The sequence below is a fragment of the Podarcis muralis genome, chromosome 3 (genome assembly GCF_964188315.1).
Source record: "Podarcis muralis chromosome 3, rPodMur119.hap1.1, whole genome shotgun sequence".
In the NCBI taxonomy this organism is placed as follows: Eukaryota; Metazoa; Chordata; class Lepidosauria; order Squamata; family Lacertidae; genus Podarcis; species Podarcis muralis.
The window spans coordinates 217,871-238,778 of NC_135657.1; the positions used below are offsets into that span (position 1 = coordinate 217,871).

General features: G+C 46.9%; 1 protein-coding gene across 1 annotated transcript in view; it reads right to left on the reverse strand.

Moving 5' to 3' along the window:
* The window catches only part of LOC114589792 (maestro heat-like repeat family member 5), a 50,192-nt gene extending 30,455 nt beyond the window's left edge, over positions 1 to 19,737 (reverse strand). Inside the window, exons 1-10 of the mRNA XM_077925314.1 lie at positions 18,972 to 19,737; positions 15,756 to 15,895; positions 13,201 to 13,317; positions 11,688 to 11,798; positions 9,127 to 9,267; positions 7,983 to 8,102; positions 7,217 to 7,287; positions 6,989 to 7,124; positions 6,161 to 6,256; positions 5,228 to 5,332 (exon numbers count right to left, since the gene is read on the reverse strand). Coding sequence (XP_077781440.1) covers positions 5,228 to 5,332; positions 6,161 to 6,256; positions 6,989 to 7,124; positions 7,217 to 7,287; positions 7,983 to 8,102; positions 9,127 to 9,267; positions 11,688 to 11,798; positions 13,201 to 13,317; positions 15,756 to 15,895; positions 18,972 to 19,323 — 1,389 coding nt within the window. The 5' untranslated portion in view covers positions 19,324 to 19,737. The remainder of the gene's footprint in view (positions 1 to 5,227; positions 5,333 to 6,160; positions 6,257 to 6,988; positions 7,125 to 7,216; positions 7,288 to 7,982; positions 8,103 to 9,126; positions 9,268 to 11,687; positions 11,799 to 13,200; positions 13,318 to 15,755; positions 15,896 to 18,971) is intronic.
* Positions 19,738 to 20,908: the final 1,171 nt, after the last annotated feature.

The following is a 20,908-nucleotide window of genomic DNA, read 5'->3' on the forward strand; positions in this document are numbered from 1 at the left end:
GACGCAAGTCTTCTTGACTCATCTCCTCCTTCTTAGGAGTAAAGTGACCAATGGTGAACAGTGGTTCTTCCAGTTCATTGTCAGATGCATCAGATGGTCTGACTGAGGCCTTTGCGCTCTTGTAGTCTGCTGTGTCATCACTGTCGCTGACTACAAGAAAGAAGATTCCACCTAAACCTTAGGAAGAACTTCCTAACAGTAAGAGCTGTTCGACAGTGGAATTTGCTGCCAAGGAGTGTGGTGGAGTCTCCTTCTTTGGAGGTCTTTAAGCAGAGGCTTGACAACCATATGTCAGGAGTGCTCTGATGGTGTTTCCTGCTTGGCAGGGGGTTGGACTCGATGGCCCTTGTGGTCTCTTCCAACTCTATGATTCTATGACATCAGCAGCGCTGCCCACTGAGCTGGAATCCGAACTCTGATCATCATCATCATCCTCAGCTTCCTCTTTTACCTCAACATTATCTGTTTTTTCACATCATCTTCATCTTCCTCTGGGTAACTCTGGAAAATTCCCACATTTTCCCCCCACTTAGGATTGTACTCAACATTCTTTGTGAACTTAATGGACTTAGAGTCAGTCATCCATACCCTGTATGCACCTTTTTCGTACCCCATGAACAAACCATGTGCCCCACGCTTCCCAAGCTTGTTGCTCTGTGGGGTGTGTACCCACATGCCAGAACCAAAGATTCTCATGTGCTTGACGTAAGGTTTCTTACCAAACATCTTCTCATAGGGAGTACAACCAACAGGTGATGACAGTCTCCTGTTATAGGAATAAACGAACGTGTTCAAAGCCTCCCCCCAAAACTTCTCAGGGAGCTTGGCATCATGCAACAAGGTTTTTAGGCCTTGAAGCAAAGTTTGGTTTGCTCGCTCAGCAAGTCCATTCATCCATGGCGATCTAAGCGTTGAGAGGTCATGCTGGATTCCCTTCTCAGTCAGGAAAGCTTCAAACTGCTGAGAAGTGAACTCCCCGCCCCGATCAGTAAAGAGACAGCCGATACATTTACTGTGAGCATTCTCCAACCAAGCACAGAATGCCTCGAACCTAGGAAACGCTTGTGATTTCTGCTCGAGCATAAACACATGAATGTACCTGGAAAAAGAATAAATTAGAACCATGAAGTACCTTGCTCCACCCAAAGAGGGCGCAAGTGGACCAACCAGGTCTGCATGGACTAGCTGGTAGGGTTTGGAAGCCTGCCTGCTAGACTCCTTGCCTTTTGGAGCAACCTTCACCTTGTTCTCTGCACAAGATACACATTTCATGTGAAACTTACAGGGCTTGATGTTCAAACCCTGAACCAACCCAGGCATCCTGGCCAGCGCCTGCCAAGACATGTGACCAAATCTTCGGTGCGCCTCGTGAATACATCCTGCATGAAGAACTTTGTTAGTTTGTGCAACACAACAAGATTCAACATTAGACACAGCAGCACCATTGTCATCATAAGTTATACAGAACAAACCATCTATAAACTTTGCGTGCAAAATGTCCTCTTTGCCTTTCCTGATGACACAGACGCTCCTCTTGAAGGAAATCTCAAAGCCACGCCCAGTCAGCTGTGGGATGCTGAGCAAATTGTCTGCAGAATCTGGAACATAAAGTACATCTCTGATGGTTGTGTGCAGACTTGCCAGTCTCACATTTCCGACTCCTGCAATTCGCAACATCAGCCTGGTGGATCTCTCCATCTTGAGGCGTGAAGGAGATAAATAGATGCTTATCTTTTGATAAATGCCGTGTAGCTCCCAAATCTACAACAAATCTGGCTTTGGCCTTTGGAGCAGCTTTTCCAGCAAGCAAAACCTTGTCTTCCACCGGCTTGGGCTTCTGCTGCTTGCCCCCCTGCTCCTGGCCATCAAACTTGCCTTTAGCCTTTGGTGAAGCTGTGCCAGCAAACAAAACCTTGTTTTCCACCGGCGTGGGCTTTCCACCCCCCTTCTGCTTTGGGCCATCTGCTGGCTTCTGTCTCTGTTTACTTCTGGCCTTCCGGTATCTGTGAGGATGACCTTGGCTCTCATGAGAAACAGAGCTCTTAGCTGCCGACTCCTTGGCTCCCCCTGGAGGCTGGAACGCTGCCTGGGATGACGTCACAGTTAGCTCCCCCTGCAGCTTGCAACCGGTGCCCTCGGCATCCCTGCAATCACTCTCGATCTGGGAAACAGCCAGGACCTCCGATGCAGTCAAACTCTGGGCTGGGATGACCGGCAGATGGGCTACTTTCAAAGCATTCCACATCTGACGTGCTGTCGTGTTGCCAGTCAGTGTTACAATTTCCTCCAGAGAGACGGATAAGACTATGGCCCTTGAATCTTGGGCCCTCCATCTATCTGTCAGAGGAACTGGAGGGGCTTCATACACAGTATGCCACACTCCAAACTGTCGCAGCAAGCTCTCACAGCATATTGCCCAGGTCTCATAATTGTGGACATTCAACTTTGGGCACTGAGTGCCATCATCTGAAGCTTGTAAAAACTCCATTCCAGGTTTTTACTTGAGCCGTGAGCCTTTATGCCTTCAAAAACACCTTATCTTGGCAGCTCATAAATCTTGAGGCCTGCTTGGCTCGACTCCCAGGCTAAATTAGCCTGCCGGACATCAAAGGCTCTGCCGCGGCAACGAAAAGCCTTACTTTTCTCCACATACCTTTCACAGTCTTTCACAGTCTTACTCTCCTGTAAGTGCTGTGAATCTGGACCCGAAACCTGTTGTTGGGATACTGCCAGGGAGACAAAGGCCATCATGCCCCCACGTCGACTCCGGACGATCCATCAACCTCCCGTAGGAACGCAGTATCAGTCAATTAGCGACACAAGCCTCAGAAACAGCTTTCCACATTCCAAGGACTTGTGCACGCCCTTTGCAGAGTTCGCACAATGAAAGATGCACTCAGGAGAGCATTATTTACAACTTTATTTAGCGTTGGTCAGAACAAAGAAAAAACATGACTGTTTGCCTGCGTGTTCAGGCACAGAGAGAGAAACAAAAGCTATGTACAAAACATAAACTTTCTGTGAGCCGGAAGTACGCAGACTGTGACTCAAACAACAGCCTGCTCCCTGTTTAAGGTGGAACAGAAATATCCTAACAACCCCCTATGAGAAGCTGTTTAAAAAACGCCCTAATCTGAAATACCTACGCATTTGGGATTCAGATGTAATTATGCATTATCCCGCTAAGCAGAAATTGGGTGAGCGTAGTGTTCAGGGGAAATTAATGGGCTACCAGCAGGGAGCGTACAGAATTTACATACCAGCAAGTGGCAAATTTCATATTACCAGAAGCATGATACAAACTGTAAATTGGAATGGCTGTTTTCCAAGATACTAACGGTATAAATGACACTGAGGAAGAAGAGGAAGTAGCAGCAGCAGCAGCAGCAGCAGCAGCAGCAGGAAATGGTGCTTCTGAATTAATGGAACAAGACAAAAAGCCTGTTGAATCTGATAATCTGTTTGATGATTTAAAGTCATGGGCACCCGAGGGGAGGTTAGATTCTCTTGAGTTTTCTGACTGTGAGCTTAGCCTACAGGCACCTCTTCAGTCTGACAATGATGATTTACAACCTGAAACTAGTAGTTCACTTAGTCCCATTAAGTCTGAGGAGTCTGACTCTCCTTCCGGACTGAGACGTTCAGATAGAAAGAGACAGAAGCCACAACGTTTTGCAGATGAACATTTAAATACTGTGTATGCCAATAAGGCGGTTTTTGAACCAAAAAGCTACAATGATGTTCAGAATTTACCTAAGCACCAAGTTGTAAATTGGTATAAAGCTATCAACTCTGAGATAGCTTCTTTAAAAGAGCATAACACTTGGTCTCTTGTACCACAAACCCCAGATATGAGACTTATTGATTCAAAATGGGTTTAAGAAAATGCAAATGGGAAGGATACGCCTATGGTGTGTGGTTTCACCTTTACAGGTGAAGATAAGCCATTTCCTAACAAAACTTTGTATCGTTCTGCTATAGGCAAGCTAAATTTCATTCAAAGAATCTCAAGACCAGATATAACTTATGCCTTTCACTTTCTGGCAAAATTTGTGGAAAAGCCCACTACGCAATGTTTCTCTGCTCTTAAGAGAGTGGTAGTGTACCTTAAACATACCAAACATTATAGGTTGCAGTTTACATCATGTATTGACAAAGGTTTTGAAATTTTCTGCGATGCATCTCATGCAGTGGAACAAAATAATTGCAGGGATGTGTCTGGTATGGTGTTTTGTTATAACGGTTGTCCATTTGAATGGAAGTCCCAGACACAAACCATTATTTGTCTCTCCACAACAGAGAGTGAATTATGTGCATGCGTTCAGGCCACTCATGATGTGGAATGGTATCTGCAAGTATTTGCAGACCTACAGATGAAAGTAACACTACCAGTAAGAGTTTACCTTGATTCCCAGAGCGGACTTGCTATCCTGTGTTCAGAGACCAATACGCAGCGCACTAGAGTCTTAAGGTTACGTTTACAGTTTGTAAAGAAACTAATTGCTGATGAAATGATTGTATTTCAATATGTTCCAGGTGACAATCAAATTGCAGACATTTTTACTAAAGCACTTCCAAAGGTTACTCATGAAAGACGTGTACAAAATATGCTTTATGATTTTGTTCCACAATGATGAACCGCAGGGGAAATGTTGAATGGTTTCTTTAAATGTAAAGGTTCATCATTGTTCCACCAGTTGTGTATGTCTTTCAGGGGCCAGAGCAAGGGCCAGAGCAAGATAACGAGACCCAGCTTTACAGCTGTGAAACACAGCAGGTGCTGAGTTGTATTGATTAAGCTGTGTCAGCATTTGGGTGTAGTATATAAGGAGCAGCACCTAGCTCTTCCGTTACCCTGGGGGATGGGTTGGTGGTTGGGTCTGGTTTGTTGTTGGTGTATTTAGGAGTTTTTGTTTTTGTTATTAAAACCTTGTTTAAGTTATTTTTGAGTCCCTTTTTAACGCATGGTCTCCCCAGCAAGCTCTCTGCAGTGCTACTATACTGCAAATAGCTAACACTGGCACCTCTCAGGTGGGCACTATTGCCATTATAAGAGAATGAGGGAGGTGAGTTCATGGTGAGTCCTGGCACCTCTTTTTCTAGAAAAATAGCACTGGCTGGCACCTTTCCCTGGGATGGCCATGCCATACAGCTTTCATCTAGTTCACACCTGAACTTTCCAACGCAATACGATTTGAAATTGCAGCATTAAGCCTTGGTCACTCACATCAAAGTCCAGATGCTCGGAGGCATATTTCAGGAGTGCGTTGGTGGTCTTGACTGCTCTTTGCCGCTCACTGATTTTTCTGGAGTCAATCCAGCCTTTTGTGTGCTGCGAGAGAGAAATCATCATCATCACATGGAAGGACAACCCTTAATCCAGGTTTGCAAATTCACAAAGCTTCATAGAGGGGACAAATTGCAAAAAGGGGTTGTTTTGTAAAGGAGAAAGTTTGCTGCAATTTGTTTATTAATAATAATAATAATAATAATAATAATAATAATAATAATACCCCACCTCTTTCCCAGACAGGGACTCGAGGCAGCTTACAAACAAAACAAGAACAACTAAAGACACAGAAAAAAGAAGCCATTTAAAAAAAGCATTAGTAGAATTAGATATTAATTGGCTCTTGGGTTGCTTTTGTTTTATTATGCATTTTCTGTTCTGATTTTGTATTTTTATGTTGTGAACCGCCCTGCAATCTGTCATTTGTGTGTTTGTGTGTGTGATAATTGCAACAATACAACATACACCTCACCACAGCCATAGCAATGGAATGCAGGAAGCATCCTTAGACCAAGCCCAGCCATTGTTCCACAGGTAATGAGGACTGGCAGTTGGCCCTTTGGGCTTTCAGGCAGAGAGCCTTTTCCCAGCCCCACCTGGAGATGCTGAGGACTGAACCGGGGACCTTGGGCATGCAAGACAGATGCTCTGTCCCGAGCCACGGCCCTTCCCCATACGCCATCAGCAGAGGACATATCTTGTGTGCCTTGCACAAGCATTGCTAGCAGAACAGAGGCCCACTTGACCATCAGCACCCACAACCAGTGAGTTGGCCACAGATGCCCCCCGTGCAATCATTTCAAGAGGGTCTGTCCTCCGGCATGGGAGCTGCTGCTTCCCCCTGCTCTGACACCTTGGGGGCTCCCTTACCACTAATATCTCCTGCAGCGTCTTCAGAGAGGGGGCCTCTGACAGCAAGCTGGTGAGCATGTTGAGCCAGATGTACACGGTTTCTTGATAACAGTCCTGGAAGGAGAGAAGCAAAAGCACTTAGAAGCTGAAGACCCCCATGGAAATCCCATATGCTCTGGAGCCTTCTAGTCCAAATTTGTAACAAAGCTTATGCAGGGGTTCAAGCACGGCACACAAAGAGTCATAAACATCAAACGTTTCTTGATGTATGTAAGGTTACAGGTCATGCGATATAAAGATACAGGACTCCACACTGGGCTCAACTTCCTTGGGGTGTTCCAAGGCAGAGGGCCGCCTTGGTGGTGGGGCCCACCCCGTGGAACACCCTCCTATCAGATGTCAGAGAGATATATCATTATACTTCCGTCTGAAGACATCTGAAGGCAGCCCTGCATAGGGAAGTTTTAAATATTTGACGTCTGGCTGTGTTTTAATTTGTTGGAAGCCGCCCAGAGTGGCTAGAGTAACCCAGTCAGATGGGCAGCATATAAACAAACAAGCAAACAAATAAAATTAAATGCAGCGTAGGAGGGAGGCATGAGAGTCACAAAATGCAGGCATGCAGGAATCATACGTGGATGCATTCTAGCAAAGGTGAAATGTAATAAATATGGAAACATGATTAAAATCAAAAATATACACCCCAAGTCTCTGGCTGTTACATCATTGTGATGGGTCAAGTGTCTCAGGCAGCATTCTTTGCGGCTTACACGGCTCAGACTCTTTGCCCTCAAATCCTTTAACCTGGCAACCCCATTTTCCTCCAAAAGCAGAAGGTCCAGTCACCTGGCTCGGTGTTGCTTTGACCGAGCTCCCAGCTTTGATCTTCATAACCTGCAAGGATGGCAACTGGAAGACCTTCTGGGTGATTTTTTGTACCAGCTGAGAGCGGGTCAGAGGGTCCATGTATGGTCTCAAGGCACTGAGAAGAGAAAGAAGGGGAGAGGAAAGGATCAGCACCCAGCAGTCCATAAACCTGGTGAAGAAATATGTACTGTGCCTGGCCGTACTTACGTCAGGCGAATGATGTTTTCCATTGCCTCGTGCAGGTTGGTGATTGATGCTATTGGCTCTTTAATAACCTCCTGTGGTGGGGAAGCACACAGCATGTCAGGGAACTGGAGGCGCCATCCCTGCCACCACCACACCAAGCCCTGAGGTGTGCTCTCTATCCAGCCCACTTGACAACTTCTTTGCAATTGGCAAGTGGGTCCTCCTAGAGGAGAAGAGTGGGCTTCCTGGATCTGGGAATAAGATCCCTTTTTCTCCTGGGCAGAGCTCTACCCCATAAGAACAGCATAAGATCAGCCTTCTGGACCAGGCCAAGGGCCTATCTAGTCCAGCATCCTCACAGCATTCTCACAGTGGCCAACCAGACGTCTGTGAGAAACCAGGGAGCAGACCATGAGCCCAAGAGCCCTCTCCCCGCCTGTGGCTTCCAGCAACTATATTCAGAAACATTGCTTCCTTCCTCTGTGGAGGTAGAACATAGCAATCATGGCTGGGAGCCATCGACAGCCCTCTCCTCCTGGGAGAACCTAGCCTCTTTTACTTAGGCGCTGGTGACAGCCTGCTGAGGTTGCCACAATGTAGGGCTGCCTTTCAAGAGGGTTTGGAAACTTGAGCTGGAGCAGAACGTGACCACCCAGAAATGGTTTGGGGCCAGATGGTCAGAACATGCAACCCAGAGCTAGACCTACACAGCTATTTTTAAGAAAAAACGCTCTGAAAAGAAACCCCAGGAGATTCCCCCTCTTTTTTTCTTTTTCTTTTTACTCACTATGATGCAGAAGGTGAGCTCCTCTTTGTGGGGGAAGGTGACATGTCCCACATTCGATTGCACAAGCGCCTTGGTTGTTAAAGTTGCTGCCTTCATAAAGCTCTTCTTCAAATCCTCGTTCTGAAAGGAGAAGGGATTTTATAAAATTGAGTTTGAATCAAAATCACAAGGAAACATAAAGCCACACTGACCCTAACCTTAATTCTAATCCTTACCCTAACACTAACCCAATCCAAAAATTAACCCAGAAATGGTCTTGTTAGATAGTTAAATTCATGTTGAATTGCTGTTTTAGGGTTTCTTTAAAAAAAGTCTGGAAAGAATTAATCCATTTTGCATTACTTTCTATGGGAAAGCGTGCCTTGGTTTGGAACGCTTTGGTTTCAGAATGGATTAAGTTTGAGAACCAAGGTACCACTGTAATGCCCCATCTGGTCCTAAGGGTGGAGCCAGTATACACCCCAGTCTACAACCCTTTGGTGGATGAAGCCAAAGACCCTGCCCTAGGGCACAGTCTGAAGGCATGTGGTGCAAGGACCTTGACGGAGCTCAGGAGGTCTGCTCAGTGCCTGGATGGTGACCACGGGGGAAATGGTTGCACACCTCCTGGAGTCGTATGACAGGAGAAAGGCAGGATATACCGTATTTTTTCGTGTATAAGACACCCCCTATTAGGGGGGACTCCAAATTAAGAAAATGGGGGGGGGGAGGATTGCCCAGAGTTGCTGAGCTTTTGGAAGGGAGGATTACCCACAGTTGTTCAGCTATTTGGGGGGAGGGGATTCCAAAAATTGCTCACCCGCTGGACCTATGCTGCCACTCACACACGTCGCAAAACCCACCTATTGTCTGTCCCTCGCCGGCAGAAACCGCCAATCGCCTTCCCAATTTCCGCAGCGACAGCCAGTCAACACCACCCCTTGCCGCAGCCACCAATAACACGCACAATAGCCACTGACTATCTCCGGCTTGCAGCGGCAACCAAACCCATGTCCCCCCTATGCACTATCTGTGTATAAGATGACCCTCATTTTTAAACATCATTTTTTAATAATAATAAAAAACACCTTGTCTTATACACGGAAAAGTATGGTATAGCTGAGAGAACAAACAACAGGAGTCCGTGTGATAATCAGAGCCATACCTTCCTGCTGTTCTGGAATTGGAAGAGGAGCTCCTGTGTTAACTGGTCTATAAAAAGGGGGAGCTCATCCTGCCGTGCCCCGATTGCCATTTGCCCGCAGCAAAGGATGACGGTGATGCTGGCATTGGTCTCGCTAGTATTCTGGAGGGAAAGGATGGGGAAAGTGAGTTTGGGAACCTTAAGTGCAATTGGAGACAAATCACCATTTAGTTGGGACCTTTTAGCAGCTGGGAAAATATTAGTAGTCAGTAAGTTGTTGTGCGAAAGGTGGAGGGCAAAAGGAGAAGGGGACAACAGATGACGAGATGGCTGGACAGTGTTCTCGAAGCGACCAGCATGAGTTTGACCAAACTGCGGGAGGCAGTGGAAGACAGGAGTGCCTGGCGTGCTCTGGTCCAGGGGGTCACGAAGAGTCGGACACGACTAAACGACTAAGCAACAACAAGAAGTTGTTGTGCAGACTTACAAATTTTGTATTTTTTTTTTCTCCAGGAAACTCAAACTGCTGGCAAGCCAGGGCTCCCCCATCCTATATATGTGCATCGGGTTCTTCCTGCCTAAATGTAGAGCCTGACATTTGACCCTATTGAATTTCATCTTGTTAGTTTGGGCCCAGTTCTCCAATCTGTTAAGGTTATCTTGAATCCCGATTCTGTCTTCTGTGGCATTGGCTACCCTTCCCAGTTTGGTGTCATCTGCAAATTTGATGAGCATCCCCTCAATTCCTTCATCCAAGTCATTTATTTTAAAAAAAACGTGGAACAACAACGGGCCCAGGACAGAACCCTGTGACACCCCACTGGTCAATTTTTCCCCAGGATGACGAGGAACCATGAAGGTGTTCTCTTTGGGTTTGGTCAGTCAACCAGGGAGAAAGTGCAGGACAGTGTAGGGTAGGCTGACCACTGGTGCTCTTTTCCATGGGAGCTGCTTTTTTAAAATTAAAATGAACTGGGTGGATCTGCTCATCTTCTCCATAGTGAGGGTTGGGAAATTTCCTTGGTCATTTCCCAACTCACAGCAAAAATCCAGGGGTACCACACTCCTGGGTTTCATTTCTCTTGGATGGCAGAGCACAAGAGAGTTCAGGGCTGCGTTCAGGTGTAACAATAAACCAGAGGGCATCAACATAGGTTGGCCTCTAGCTCCCATCAGCCTCAGCCAGTATGGCCAGTGGTCAGGAGGGATGGGAGTTGCAGTCTGTAGCATCTGAAGGGCACCATTTTGGTTACCTCTGTGATAAACTATGGTTTATTATTGTGTGAATGAGCCTTGGACTCATCGGCTCCTGCTCCCTTCTCCTCTAGCACAGTTGCAAAAAGGAGACCGGAAGCTTGAGGGAAGTTAACTGAAAGTGGAAGGAAAAGGTTCTGATCCCCTTCCAGCTGGGTTGGAGAATTGGAGAGTCGGGGGCACATGACCCCAAGGCCCCCTCAGGTTATGGAACTGTTAGATCCGCACGCAGTTGCTATGCCTTTGTAATAATTTGCTTAATTGACAAATATATGGAGGTGAACACAGAGAGTGACACTCAACTATGCTTTGCTTCAAGTAGACCTGTTGAAATGAATGGGCCTAACTTAGTCATCTTCATTAAATTCAATGGGTCTACTCTAGAACATAGTTGAATGGGGCCAGCAGGCACTCCCGTACGCAGAAGAACCCTTGCACGAGAGCAACTTGGGCAGCTGCCCTGCCCCGGGATGCAGCTGAAACCTCTCCCCTCTTTCTCTCTGCCTCTCCCAGCCTGCCGACTGCCTTCTCTCTTGGATTCTGCTCTCTCCCCTCAGTTGGAGAGGTGTCCCCTCTTCCAAACTCTAAGAGGTTCTTCATTCAAAGCTTTCTGACAGCAGAACACTCTCCCTTGGGAGGTTGTGGACTCTCCGTTGGGGGTTGGATGGCCATCTCTCAGGGATGCTTGAGCTGAGATTCCTGCATTGGAGGGGGTTGGACTAGATGACCCTTGGGGTCCCCCATTAGCTTCCACTATTGAAGAAATGCCAACCAACCATCTGACAACCAACCTAAAACCATGGGCCAGTGTACTTTTGTATTGCGTGTACTCTGGGGATGACCAATGGTTTCTAACGATTCCGTTTGACTGACTGACTGAGCCAAGGGATCAGATCAGAGCTAGGATCTGGAGCCACAGAGACAGGACTGCTGGAGCCCACTTCAGAAGGATGACTGAGACATACCCACAGAGGAAGTTGTCTGGCTTCCATACTGAGAGGATGAGCAGATCTAATTGCCTTTTTGGAATGGTAAGGATCCCATCCCTTGAAAAAGAGCATATTTGGAAATGGGGCAGGATTTGTTCTTTTCCAACACAGCTCTGTTTTCCTAGATCAGAGGAACCCAGAGGCTGCTTCACATGCTTTGGTGTGGATGTAAATAGCTGCTAAGGATCCAATTTGCCAGGATCTTTGTCTAACCATTGGCCATGCTGTCAGGGGCTGATGGGAGTTCCAATTCAAAACACACGGATGGGGAAGGGGCACCAGGCTGGGGATGGCTGACCTACACTCTTGCTATGCTCCTTCCTCACTTCACACCCTTACCTCAGACGTCTGAGTCTTCCTTGCAATGGCTGCGCGGCCAAAATCCCGCACTGCCATCAGCACCTGGGAAATATGGGTGCTTGAAGCCACACCGATAGCCTCAGAAATTCCCTGGAGAGAATGAGGCACGTCAAACATGTCGTTTTCTTGATTGCAATTAGTGATAATAATAATAATAATAATAATAATAATAATAATAATAATAATAAATTTTATTTATATTCCACCCTCCCCAGCCAAAGCCGGGCTCAGGGCGGCTAACAACAATAAAATAGTACAACATTCTAAAAACATTTCATTATAAAAATTAATTAAAATCAATTAAAATGAAATTGATGGCAACCATTAAGCTAAGCTGATCATGAGGGATGGAGGATAAATGTGATTCTGTAAGCAGATTGCTGCAAAATGTGGGGAACCAAATTTAAGAGTGGGGAAATGAGACACTTAGAGAACCAATTTGAACAGATCCTTTCATCCCGGATAATAATAGGGGTGGTTTGAAGAACGATATTTCTGTGGATTCTGATGTGAACTGACCAGACCACAACTCCCAGACTCATGTGCAGCTTGAAATGCAAGGATGCCTTGCATTCTGACATTTTCGAATCTTGTGATACAGTTCTTGGCTTCATTAAACACCCAACTACATTAAAATGCATCATTTATACACTGGAAGTATTTGTAATCCACCCCTCACCCAAAGGCGCCAGAGCAGGAATATGCACCATCTAAACCAGGGTGCTCCAATTTCTCATACCAAGTGGGCCACAAGAGTAGTTCAGCACAGAACCTGTGGGCTGCACACTGACTTGTCATGTGGGAGAGGGGAGCAAGGCCAACGTTTGACACACACGCCCCGGCCTGCATGCTGCCTTCCCAAAGGTAGGCAGGTGAGGCGCTGGGTTTTGGGAAGGAGGCACGAGGCTCTGGTGGGACCTAGCGCCTTCCCACCTTCTTGCCAAAGGTGGGAAAGAGCTAACTGAGGACTCTAGGACCCTGACAGATCACACCTGCCTCCTTCCCCAAGCCCAGCACCTCCTTACCCAGCTTTGGGAAGGCGGTGCAGGGCCTACAGGTGTGTAGGGGTGCCTCCAAGGTTGCTGAGGGCTGCCAAGAAAGGCATTGAGGGCCACTTGTTGGCTGCTCTGATCGAACCCAAAACTAAACAAATCTGCCCCAGATATGTTGAATGCTGAAAAGCTGTTCCTCCTGTAAGAGGCTTTGAGGGGGTGACTGGGTGGGCACGAGCAGAGACCAATCCAGAAATCAGGACAGAGGGCTGGTGGGGTCTGTGGGGTAATGTCAGGGACTGGCTGGATGAGTAAGAGTGGGGGACCCTGGATTGTGGTGGTGGGACACTGGGGAGCAGCCTGGGGAGGCGCTTGAAGCAGGAGGGTTCAGAAGGAGGAGGCTCTTCCAGGAAACTGCTGGAGGTGGAGAGTCTCCATGTGAGCGCAGTCCCAGTCCCGCTGGCTCTCCTCCCCCCCTGACATCCCACACATTCACTCACCTCTCTGTCTGCTTCCTCTTCGAGAGCCAACCTCAGGAGTAAGTGCAGGTACTGGTGGACTGTCTCTGCGCTCCTGGAATCCCGCAGCTTGAGTCCATAATATCTATAGAGGGCATTCTAAGGGTTGGGGAAGGTTTGGGTGAGTCACAGGGAGGAGACCCCACCAGCTACATCATCTGCTTTTGGAAAACCAAAGAATTTCAATTTTAGCGTCTGAAAATGTCGGGTAATACTAAATAATAATAATAGATTGCAAGTACTAGGCAATTGTTTTAATGATTTGTATGCAATTTTACACATCTTCTGAATTCCCAAGTCATGTTACAACTCTTTAAAGGTAAAGGTAAAGGGACCCCTGACAATTAAGTCCAGTCGCAAATGACTCTAGGCTTAAAGCTCATCTCGCTTTAAGGCCGAGGGAGCCGGCATTTGTCCGCTTCTGCAGACAGTTTTTCCAGGTCATGTGGCCAGCATGACTAAGCCGCTTCTGGCGAAACCAGAGCAGCACACGGAAATGCCGTTTACCTTCCAGCCGGAGCAGTACTGGCTTCGGCTGGGGAGGGATTGGATATAAATATATTATTATTATTATTATTATTTATTATTATTATTATTTTATTTATTTATTTACTTACTTACTTGTACTATGTGCTTTTGAACTGCTAGGTGGGCAGGAGCTGGGACCGAACAACGGGAGCTCACCCCATCGCAGGGATTCGAACCGCCAACCTTCCGATCGGCAAGCCCAAGCAGCACAGTGGTTTAACCCACAGCGCCACCCGCGTCCCTATTACAACTCTTTAGTATTCCTCATTTGGGGAATTTGAAAGTTGACAAGTTCAGCATGTCCTAATTGCTCTTCCTCCACTGTTGGAGGCAGGAATGCTTCTGAATAAAGAAAAAAACATGCAACATTTCCTGGGGTCCAAGTCACCCCACCAAATCAAGTTCATGGATTGGTTCTTCTTCCGGTCTACAGATCCTGCACTGATCGTCTTCTCTGCTTCCCCAAGTTTGCCTGGTCCTCTTTTCAAGCCCCCCCAGACTGGCGGTTACCACTCCTTCTCACCAGCGGAAAGTCGTCTCCTGCATGTGCAAATAGGACCTTCCTCCAAGCTGGGCTCCCAATAGTTCAGGCCTAGGCAAACACAGCCCTCCAGCTGTTTGGGGACTCCAATGCCCATCACCCCTGACCTGCTGGTCCTGTTAGCTAGGGATGATGGGAGCTGTAGTCCCAAAGCAGCTGGAAGGCCAAGTTTGCCTTTATCTGTGATAGTTAATGGCAGTTCCCCTCAACTTGAACCCTTCTACATGCTCCCACCAGCCCCAGGCAGCATATGGTCCAGAACATTTAGAGGGCACCAGGTTGGGAAATCCTGGTTCATGCATCAGACCAGGGTGGATAAAAATCAATGACCCATTATTTTTTTTAATGGATTTCTTTGATTTAAATCACATTTTTTAAAAAAATTAAATTGGATTTCTAAAATAAAATGCTTTTAGAGGAAAAATCTTTCGGAATATATTTTTCTATTTAAGTTGCATTATAGTCCAAAGGCTATTCACTGGGAAGTAAGGATTTATTTTAAGTTTTTCATATATGCTAAAATTCAGTCTAAGAATTTTTTTTTAAAAAAATGTTTAACTACATCATGGATATATAAGCTATAATGTTATTGTTTTAGTTAAATAAATTGTTTAAATTCTTATTAAGGAAATGATTATTTTTCTCCTTCCAATAAGGTACAGCAGAAAAGTTGTCCAAATATACAATGGTACCTCAGGTTAAGAACTTAATTCGTTCCGGAGGTCTGTTCTTAACCTGAAACTGTTCTTAACCTGAAGCACCACTGTTAGATGTATCGGTTGGTTGCTTGAGAGCAATCAGGCAATATGGCTCAAGAGTCTGTTTTCAAGCTTTCTTCTTAGTGATCAAAACTTTTAGAATGCAGAGCACCTCTATTCCCTGTCTTGCTCATTCACGGGCAGAATCTGAGAGTGGGCGGCCCTTCAACCTTCCCCAGCAGAGTAATTTCTTGGCGCCCAGTCTGCGCCTCCCCTCTCTGCACGGAAGCCTACTGCGCAAGGAAGGCTTGGGTAATGGGGGACCCCCCTCCTCCCCGCTTTGCTCAGGCAAGGTGTCCAGGCACCGCCTCGCCTCCTCCGACCCCTGCATCTCCTCTCCTTCCTCCGCTGAGGAACTGCTGCTTCCCACGATCTTTGGGGGCTCTCTGTAATCCACCCGGCTTTTCCCCTCTCGCCCCTGAGCCAATGGCAGTTCTTAACACGAGGTACTATTTCTGGGTTAGCGGAGTCGGTAACCTGAAGCGTCTGTACACAGTTAACTTATTATACCCCACAATAATTTCATAATTATCTGTCTATGCATTTCTAACAGTATAACCAAATCAGTAGTAAAAACTACTCTGGAAATTTATTATTCCCAAAATGAAACCTTCATCTGGTTGTAAATATTAAGATTATACAAGCAAGAATGTAAAAATATGTTTTAAATTGATTTGATTTCAATCAAATCCACCCTGCATCACACACACCTGGGGAGATGTCTGGAGGTGTTGGAGGATGGTGTCCAAAATCTCCCTTTCATCCATCATCTCCAAAGCTTCTCGGATTGTTCTTCCTCCCAGCATTTTCTTACCCATCCACAGGAACTCGAAGTTTTCATCAGAGAGTTCTTCAGAAAGAAAGAGAGAGAGGAGTGAGTAAATGAGGCGGATGAGAGGGAAAGGTACCGTATTTTTCCATGTATAACACGCCCCCATATATAAGACGCTCCATATTTTTGGGCACTCAAAATTTAGAAATGGGGGCAGATTGCCAAGACTTGTTAAGCTTTTTAGGGGAGGGGTTGCCCAGAGTGGTTGAGCTTTATTTGGGGGGAGGGAGCCATTAATCAAATTGCACAGTTGCAGGCATCAACCACCAAGTCACCTATCGTCTGCCAGTCGACAACAGCCCTTTCCACAGCAAAGAAATCATGGCTGGAAATCTCCTCCTGGCAGCTACAACCAAGCGCCCGTCCCCCCTCAGCACTCCCCCTGTAGAAGAGGAGCCCCAATTTGACACTTGATTTGGGGGGTAAAAATCCTCGTCTTATACACGAGAAAAGACGGCAAGTTCTTTCTCAGGGGGCTTCTCGCCTGTTGCAATGAGCGGGTGCATGCCATATCTGAACAGGGATCATAGAACTGTAGCGTCTGAAGGGACCTGCGGGGTCACCTAGTCCAACCCCCAGCAATGCAGAACAGGGGCAGCCACCCGGAAGTCCCTGCTCCATGTTACACGCCTCATAACAAGGAGGGGTGGGGTGGGGGGGACTTGCACCCAGACATCAAGGAAACCAAGAGAGACCCCGGCATTGTATCATCATAATAATAATAATTTATTACTTATACCCCGCCCATCTGGCTGAGTTTCCCCAGCCACTCTGGGTGGCTCCCAATCAAGTATTAAAAACAATACAGCGTTAAATGTTAAAAACTTCCCTAAACAGGGCTGCCTTCAGATGTCTTTTAAAGATAGGATAGCTACTTATTTCCTGCACATCTGAAGGGAGGGTATTCCACAGGGTGGGCGCCACTACCGAGAAGGCCCTCTGTCTGGTTCCCTGTAACCTTACTTCTCGCAATGAGGGAACCGCCAGAAGGCCCTCGGAGCTGGATCTCAGTGTCCATGCTGAACGATGGGAGTGGAGACGCTCCTTCAGGTATACAGGACCGAGGCTGTTTGGGGCTTTAACACTTTGAATCGTGCTCGGAAACGTACTGGGAGCCAATGCAGATCTCTCAGAACCAGTGTTATGTGGTCCCGGCGGCCGCTCCCAGTCACCAGCCTAGCTGCCACATTCTGGATTAATTGCAGTTTCTGGGTCACCGTCAAATGTAGCCCCACGTAGAGCACGTTGCAGTAGTCCAAGTGGGAGATGACTAGAGCATGCACCACTCTAGTGAGACAGTCCATGGGCAGGTAGGGTCTCAGCCTGCGTACCAGGTGGAGCTGGTAGACAGCTGCCCTGGATACAGAATTAACCTGCGCCTCCATGGACAGCTGTGAGTCCAAAGTGACTCCCAGGCTGTGCACCTGGACCTTCAGGGGCACAGCTACCCCATTCAGGACCAGGGAATCCCCTACACCCACCCGCACCCTGTCCCCCAAAAACAGGACTTGTCAGGATTCAACATCAATCTGTTAGCCACCATCCATCCTCCAACCACCTCCAGGCACTCACACAGGACCTTCACCGCCTTTACTGGTTCTGATTTAAAGGAGAGGTAGAGCTGGATATCATCCACATACTGATGAACACCCAGCCCAAACCCCCTGATGATCTCTCCCAGCGGCTTCATATAGATATTAAAAAGCATGGGGGAGAGGACAGAACCCTGAGGCACCCCACAAGTGAGAGCCCAAGGGTCTGAACACTCATCCCCCAACACCACTTTCTGGACACGGCCCAGGAGAAAGGAGCGGAACCACCGTATAACAGTGCCACCATCTCCCAGCCCCTCTAGACGGTCCAGAAGGATGTTATGGTCGATGGTGTCAAAGGCCGCTGAGAAATCCAGCAGAACTAGGAAACAGCTCTCACCTTTGTCCCTAGCCCACCGGAGATTATCAACCAGCGCGACCAAGGCAGTTTCAGTCCCATGGTGAGGCCTGAATCCCGATTGGAAGGGATCCAAATGGTCTGCATCCTCCAGGCGTGCTTGGAGTTGTTTGGCAACCACCCGCTCAATCACCTTGCCCAAGAATGGCAGATTTGAGACTGGGCGATAGTTGGCCAAATTGGCTGGGTCTAACGGTGTTTTTTTAAGAAGCGGTTTAATGACCGCCTCTTTCAGCGGGTCTGGGAAGGCTCCCTCACAGAGAGAAGCATTCACCAACCCACAGAGCCCATCGCCCAGCCCTTCCCGGCTCGCTTTTATCAGCCAGGATGGGCAAGATTCAAGGAGACAGGTGGTCGGTTTCACTTGTCCAAGCAGCCTGTCCACATCCTTGGAGGTAACAGATTGGAATTGATCCCATGTAACAGGACCAGACAGAACTCTAGCACTCTCCCGCCCTGGCCCTGCTCCCACAGTGGAGTCTACCTCCTTCTGAATCTGAGCGACTTTATCTGCAAAAAACTTTGCAAAAGCATTGCAGATCTTGGGGTCCCTACCAGGCCCTGGTGGTACAGGTGGTTCCGATAGATTGCGAACCACCTGAAAAAGTCTCCTGCTGCTGTTTTCTGCAGATGCCGTCGCCATTGCCACTTGGTAGGCTTGACGTTGAGCTCTAGCCCGTGTCCAGTCTGATTCAGAGTGAGTTTTCCGCCATCAGTGCTCTAGCTGTCTCAACGATTGTTTCATCGCCCTCAGCTCTGGGGAAAACCATGGAGTTGTCTGGGCTCCATGCAATCGGAGAGGGCGCTTCGGAGCCAGACAGTCAATAGCCCTGGTTAACTCCGCATTCCAGCGGGCCACCAGGGAATCAGCTGAGAGGCCATCAACTTGGGATAAAACATCCCCTACCACTCTCTGGAAACCAGTTGGATCCATTAAGTAGCGGGGTCGGACCATCCAAATCGGTCCCACCTCCCTGCATTGGGGAAGGGTCGCGGAGAAGTCCAGTTGCGCCAGGAAGTGATCTGACCATGGCACTTCTTTTGTTTCGCTTTTAGTTAGTGTCAGATCACCAACATCCGTAGAGGTAAACACCAAGTCTAAGGCCAAGGGGAACCCAAAAGGGATCTGGTTCTGCCTACTCACCTGGGAACGCTGACCCAGAGTCCTCAAGGCTCTTCTTTTTTGAGGGCCGCTGCTGGCTTGGCTCTTGCTTGCTGGTCCGGGGCTGTACCAGCCCTGGCAAGACTAGTGGTCTGGCCTCTGCCGCCCTGGCCTCTGCCGCTGATGTTGATGGCTTTGCCAGTGCTGGCAGTAGGACAGGGGCCTCCTCCTCATTTGAGGGGTAGATCTTGTTTTTGGGTGGAATTTTATTTTTCTTCCTGCCCTCTGTGGCTGATGTTGATGGCTTCGCCAATGGCGGCAGTAGGGCAGGGGCCTCATCTTCATATGAGGGATAGATCTTCTTTTTATTTTTTCTTTTTAGAAAAAAAGCCATCCTGCAAGATGCAAAAAGATTAGGAATTATTGGGAAATGATATATAATGAATTGAAAAAACTGTGTAAAAAGACTTTTGTTAAGAAACCAGAAGCATTCCTTCTAGGAATTTTAGACCAAGATGTAAAAAAAGAAAACTGGGAATTATTTATGTATGCAACAACAGCGGCAAGAATTTTATTAGCACAAACTTGGAAGACAGAAGAAATACCCACGAAAGAACAATGGCAAGGGAAACTTATGGAATATGCAGAACCGGCAAAACTAACAGAAAAATTACATGAAAAGGACAACAAAGACTTTAAAAGAGAATGGGAACCATTTACAACATATATGAAGAGGCAACATAAAGAAATGGACTCATTGGCAGGGTTTGAGTGAACAATCACAACTGTCTACAACAAAAAATAAGACTATATGTATTGAGGAAATTTTGGGGAAACATCAAATACGCAAGGTGAACAATAGGGAAATAAAACAAATGTGAGTACGAGGGAAGTCCAGGGGAGGAGGGTCGAAATATGAAAAATTGTTAAAGATATAGTGTTAGAAGTAGAATCCATGGAAAAATCAATAAAAAATTATTTTAAAAAAATAAATAGAATCTCTGGATAAGAAATTGTCATTTTTAGGTAATCTGTTAAGACTGGAATATGATATTCCAGTTTTGATTGCTGGAAATTTAGCAATTGGGAAATATTATCCTGGATAGTGACAGAATTTGGGAATGATTCAAAGTATTTGGTATTGTATTTTTATTTGTAAACATTGAAATGAGGAAGTCTTTTTACTCAGAGTGAGAAGGATGACCAAATATTTGACAGACCTGGAAATAGCAAGCTCGTGTAGATCCAAGGGGGGAGGAAGTGGATACCGTGGAAGAATATTGTAAAATTTATGGAGGAAAATGATCTGACATGATCTACTATTCCAGCCTGGTTATCTCTTCCTAATTCTGGGTGCTGTGTTTTATTATCTTCAATATCTCTTGTGAAAAGGTCTTTTAATGTACGGTCAGTAAAAGCCTGGATGTAAGGCCTGCCTTTTGTGTGAATAGTTTTGTTTTAGTTTTCTCATTATGGGTGGATCCCAGGACAGACTAGGTCTGGCTGAAGGTCTGCCCTGAAACCTTGCTGGAAGGATCGCACCTTGCTGTGCCACTTTGCAGGAGTCGACTCCTGCAGGCGGCTTGTCTTGTGTGCGGGTGGAGGTGCGCTGCCTGCAGAAGTGGACCCTGGGACTAGCTACCTGGAAAACCTCTGTGCCTGAGGACGCCACAACTCCTGTAGCCTTTTCAGGCTTTGCCCTCGGATGGGAAGAGCATTGCACCCGAGAGAGGGAAAGGGGAGTCAAACAGGCACTCAAGGGATAATTTCAGAGAAAAAGCTTTATTTCTACCATCCGGGATTGGTAGAAGGAGCTAGAGTGATAACTTCACAAACAAGCACAAGTTCACAGCCATTTGCACAGAGCATATATTCCCCTCCAGTTCCCTCCCCCTTCTCCCCCTCCTCAGGAGTCCTGCCTCATGAGTTTCCCTGAGCGTGAACAGAAAGCTCTTTTTTTAAAAAAAATAAAATAATAT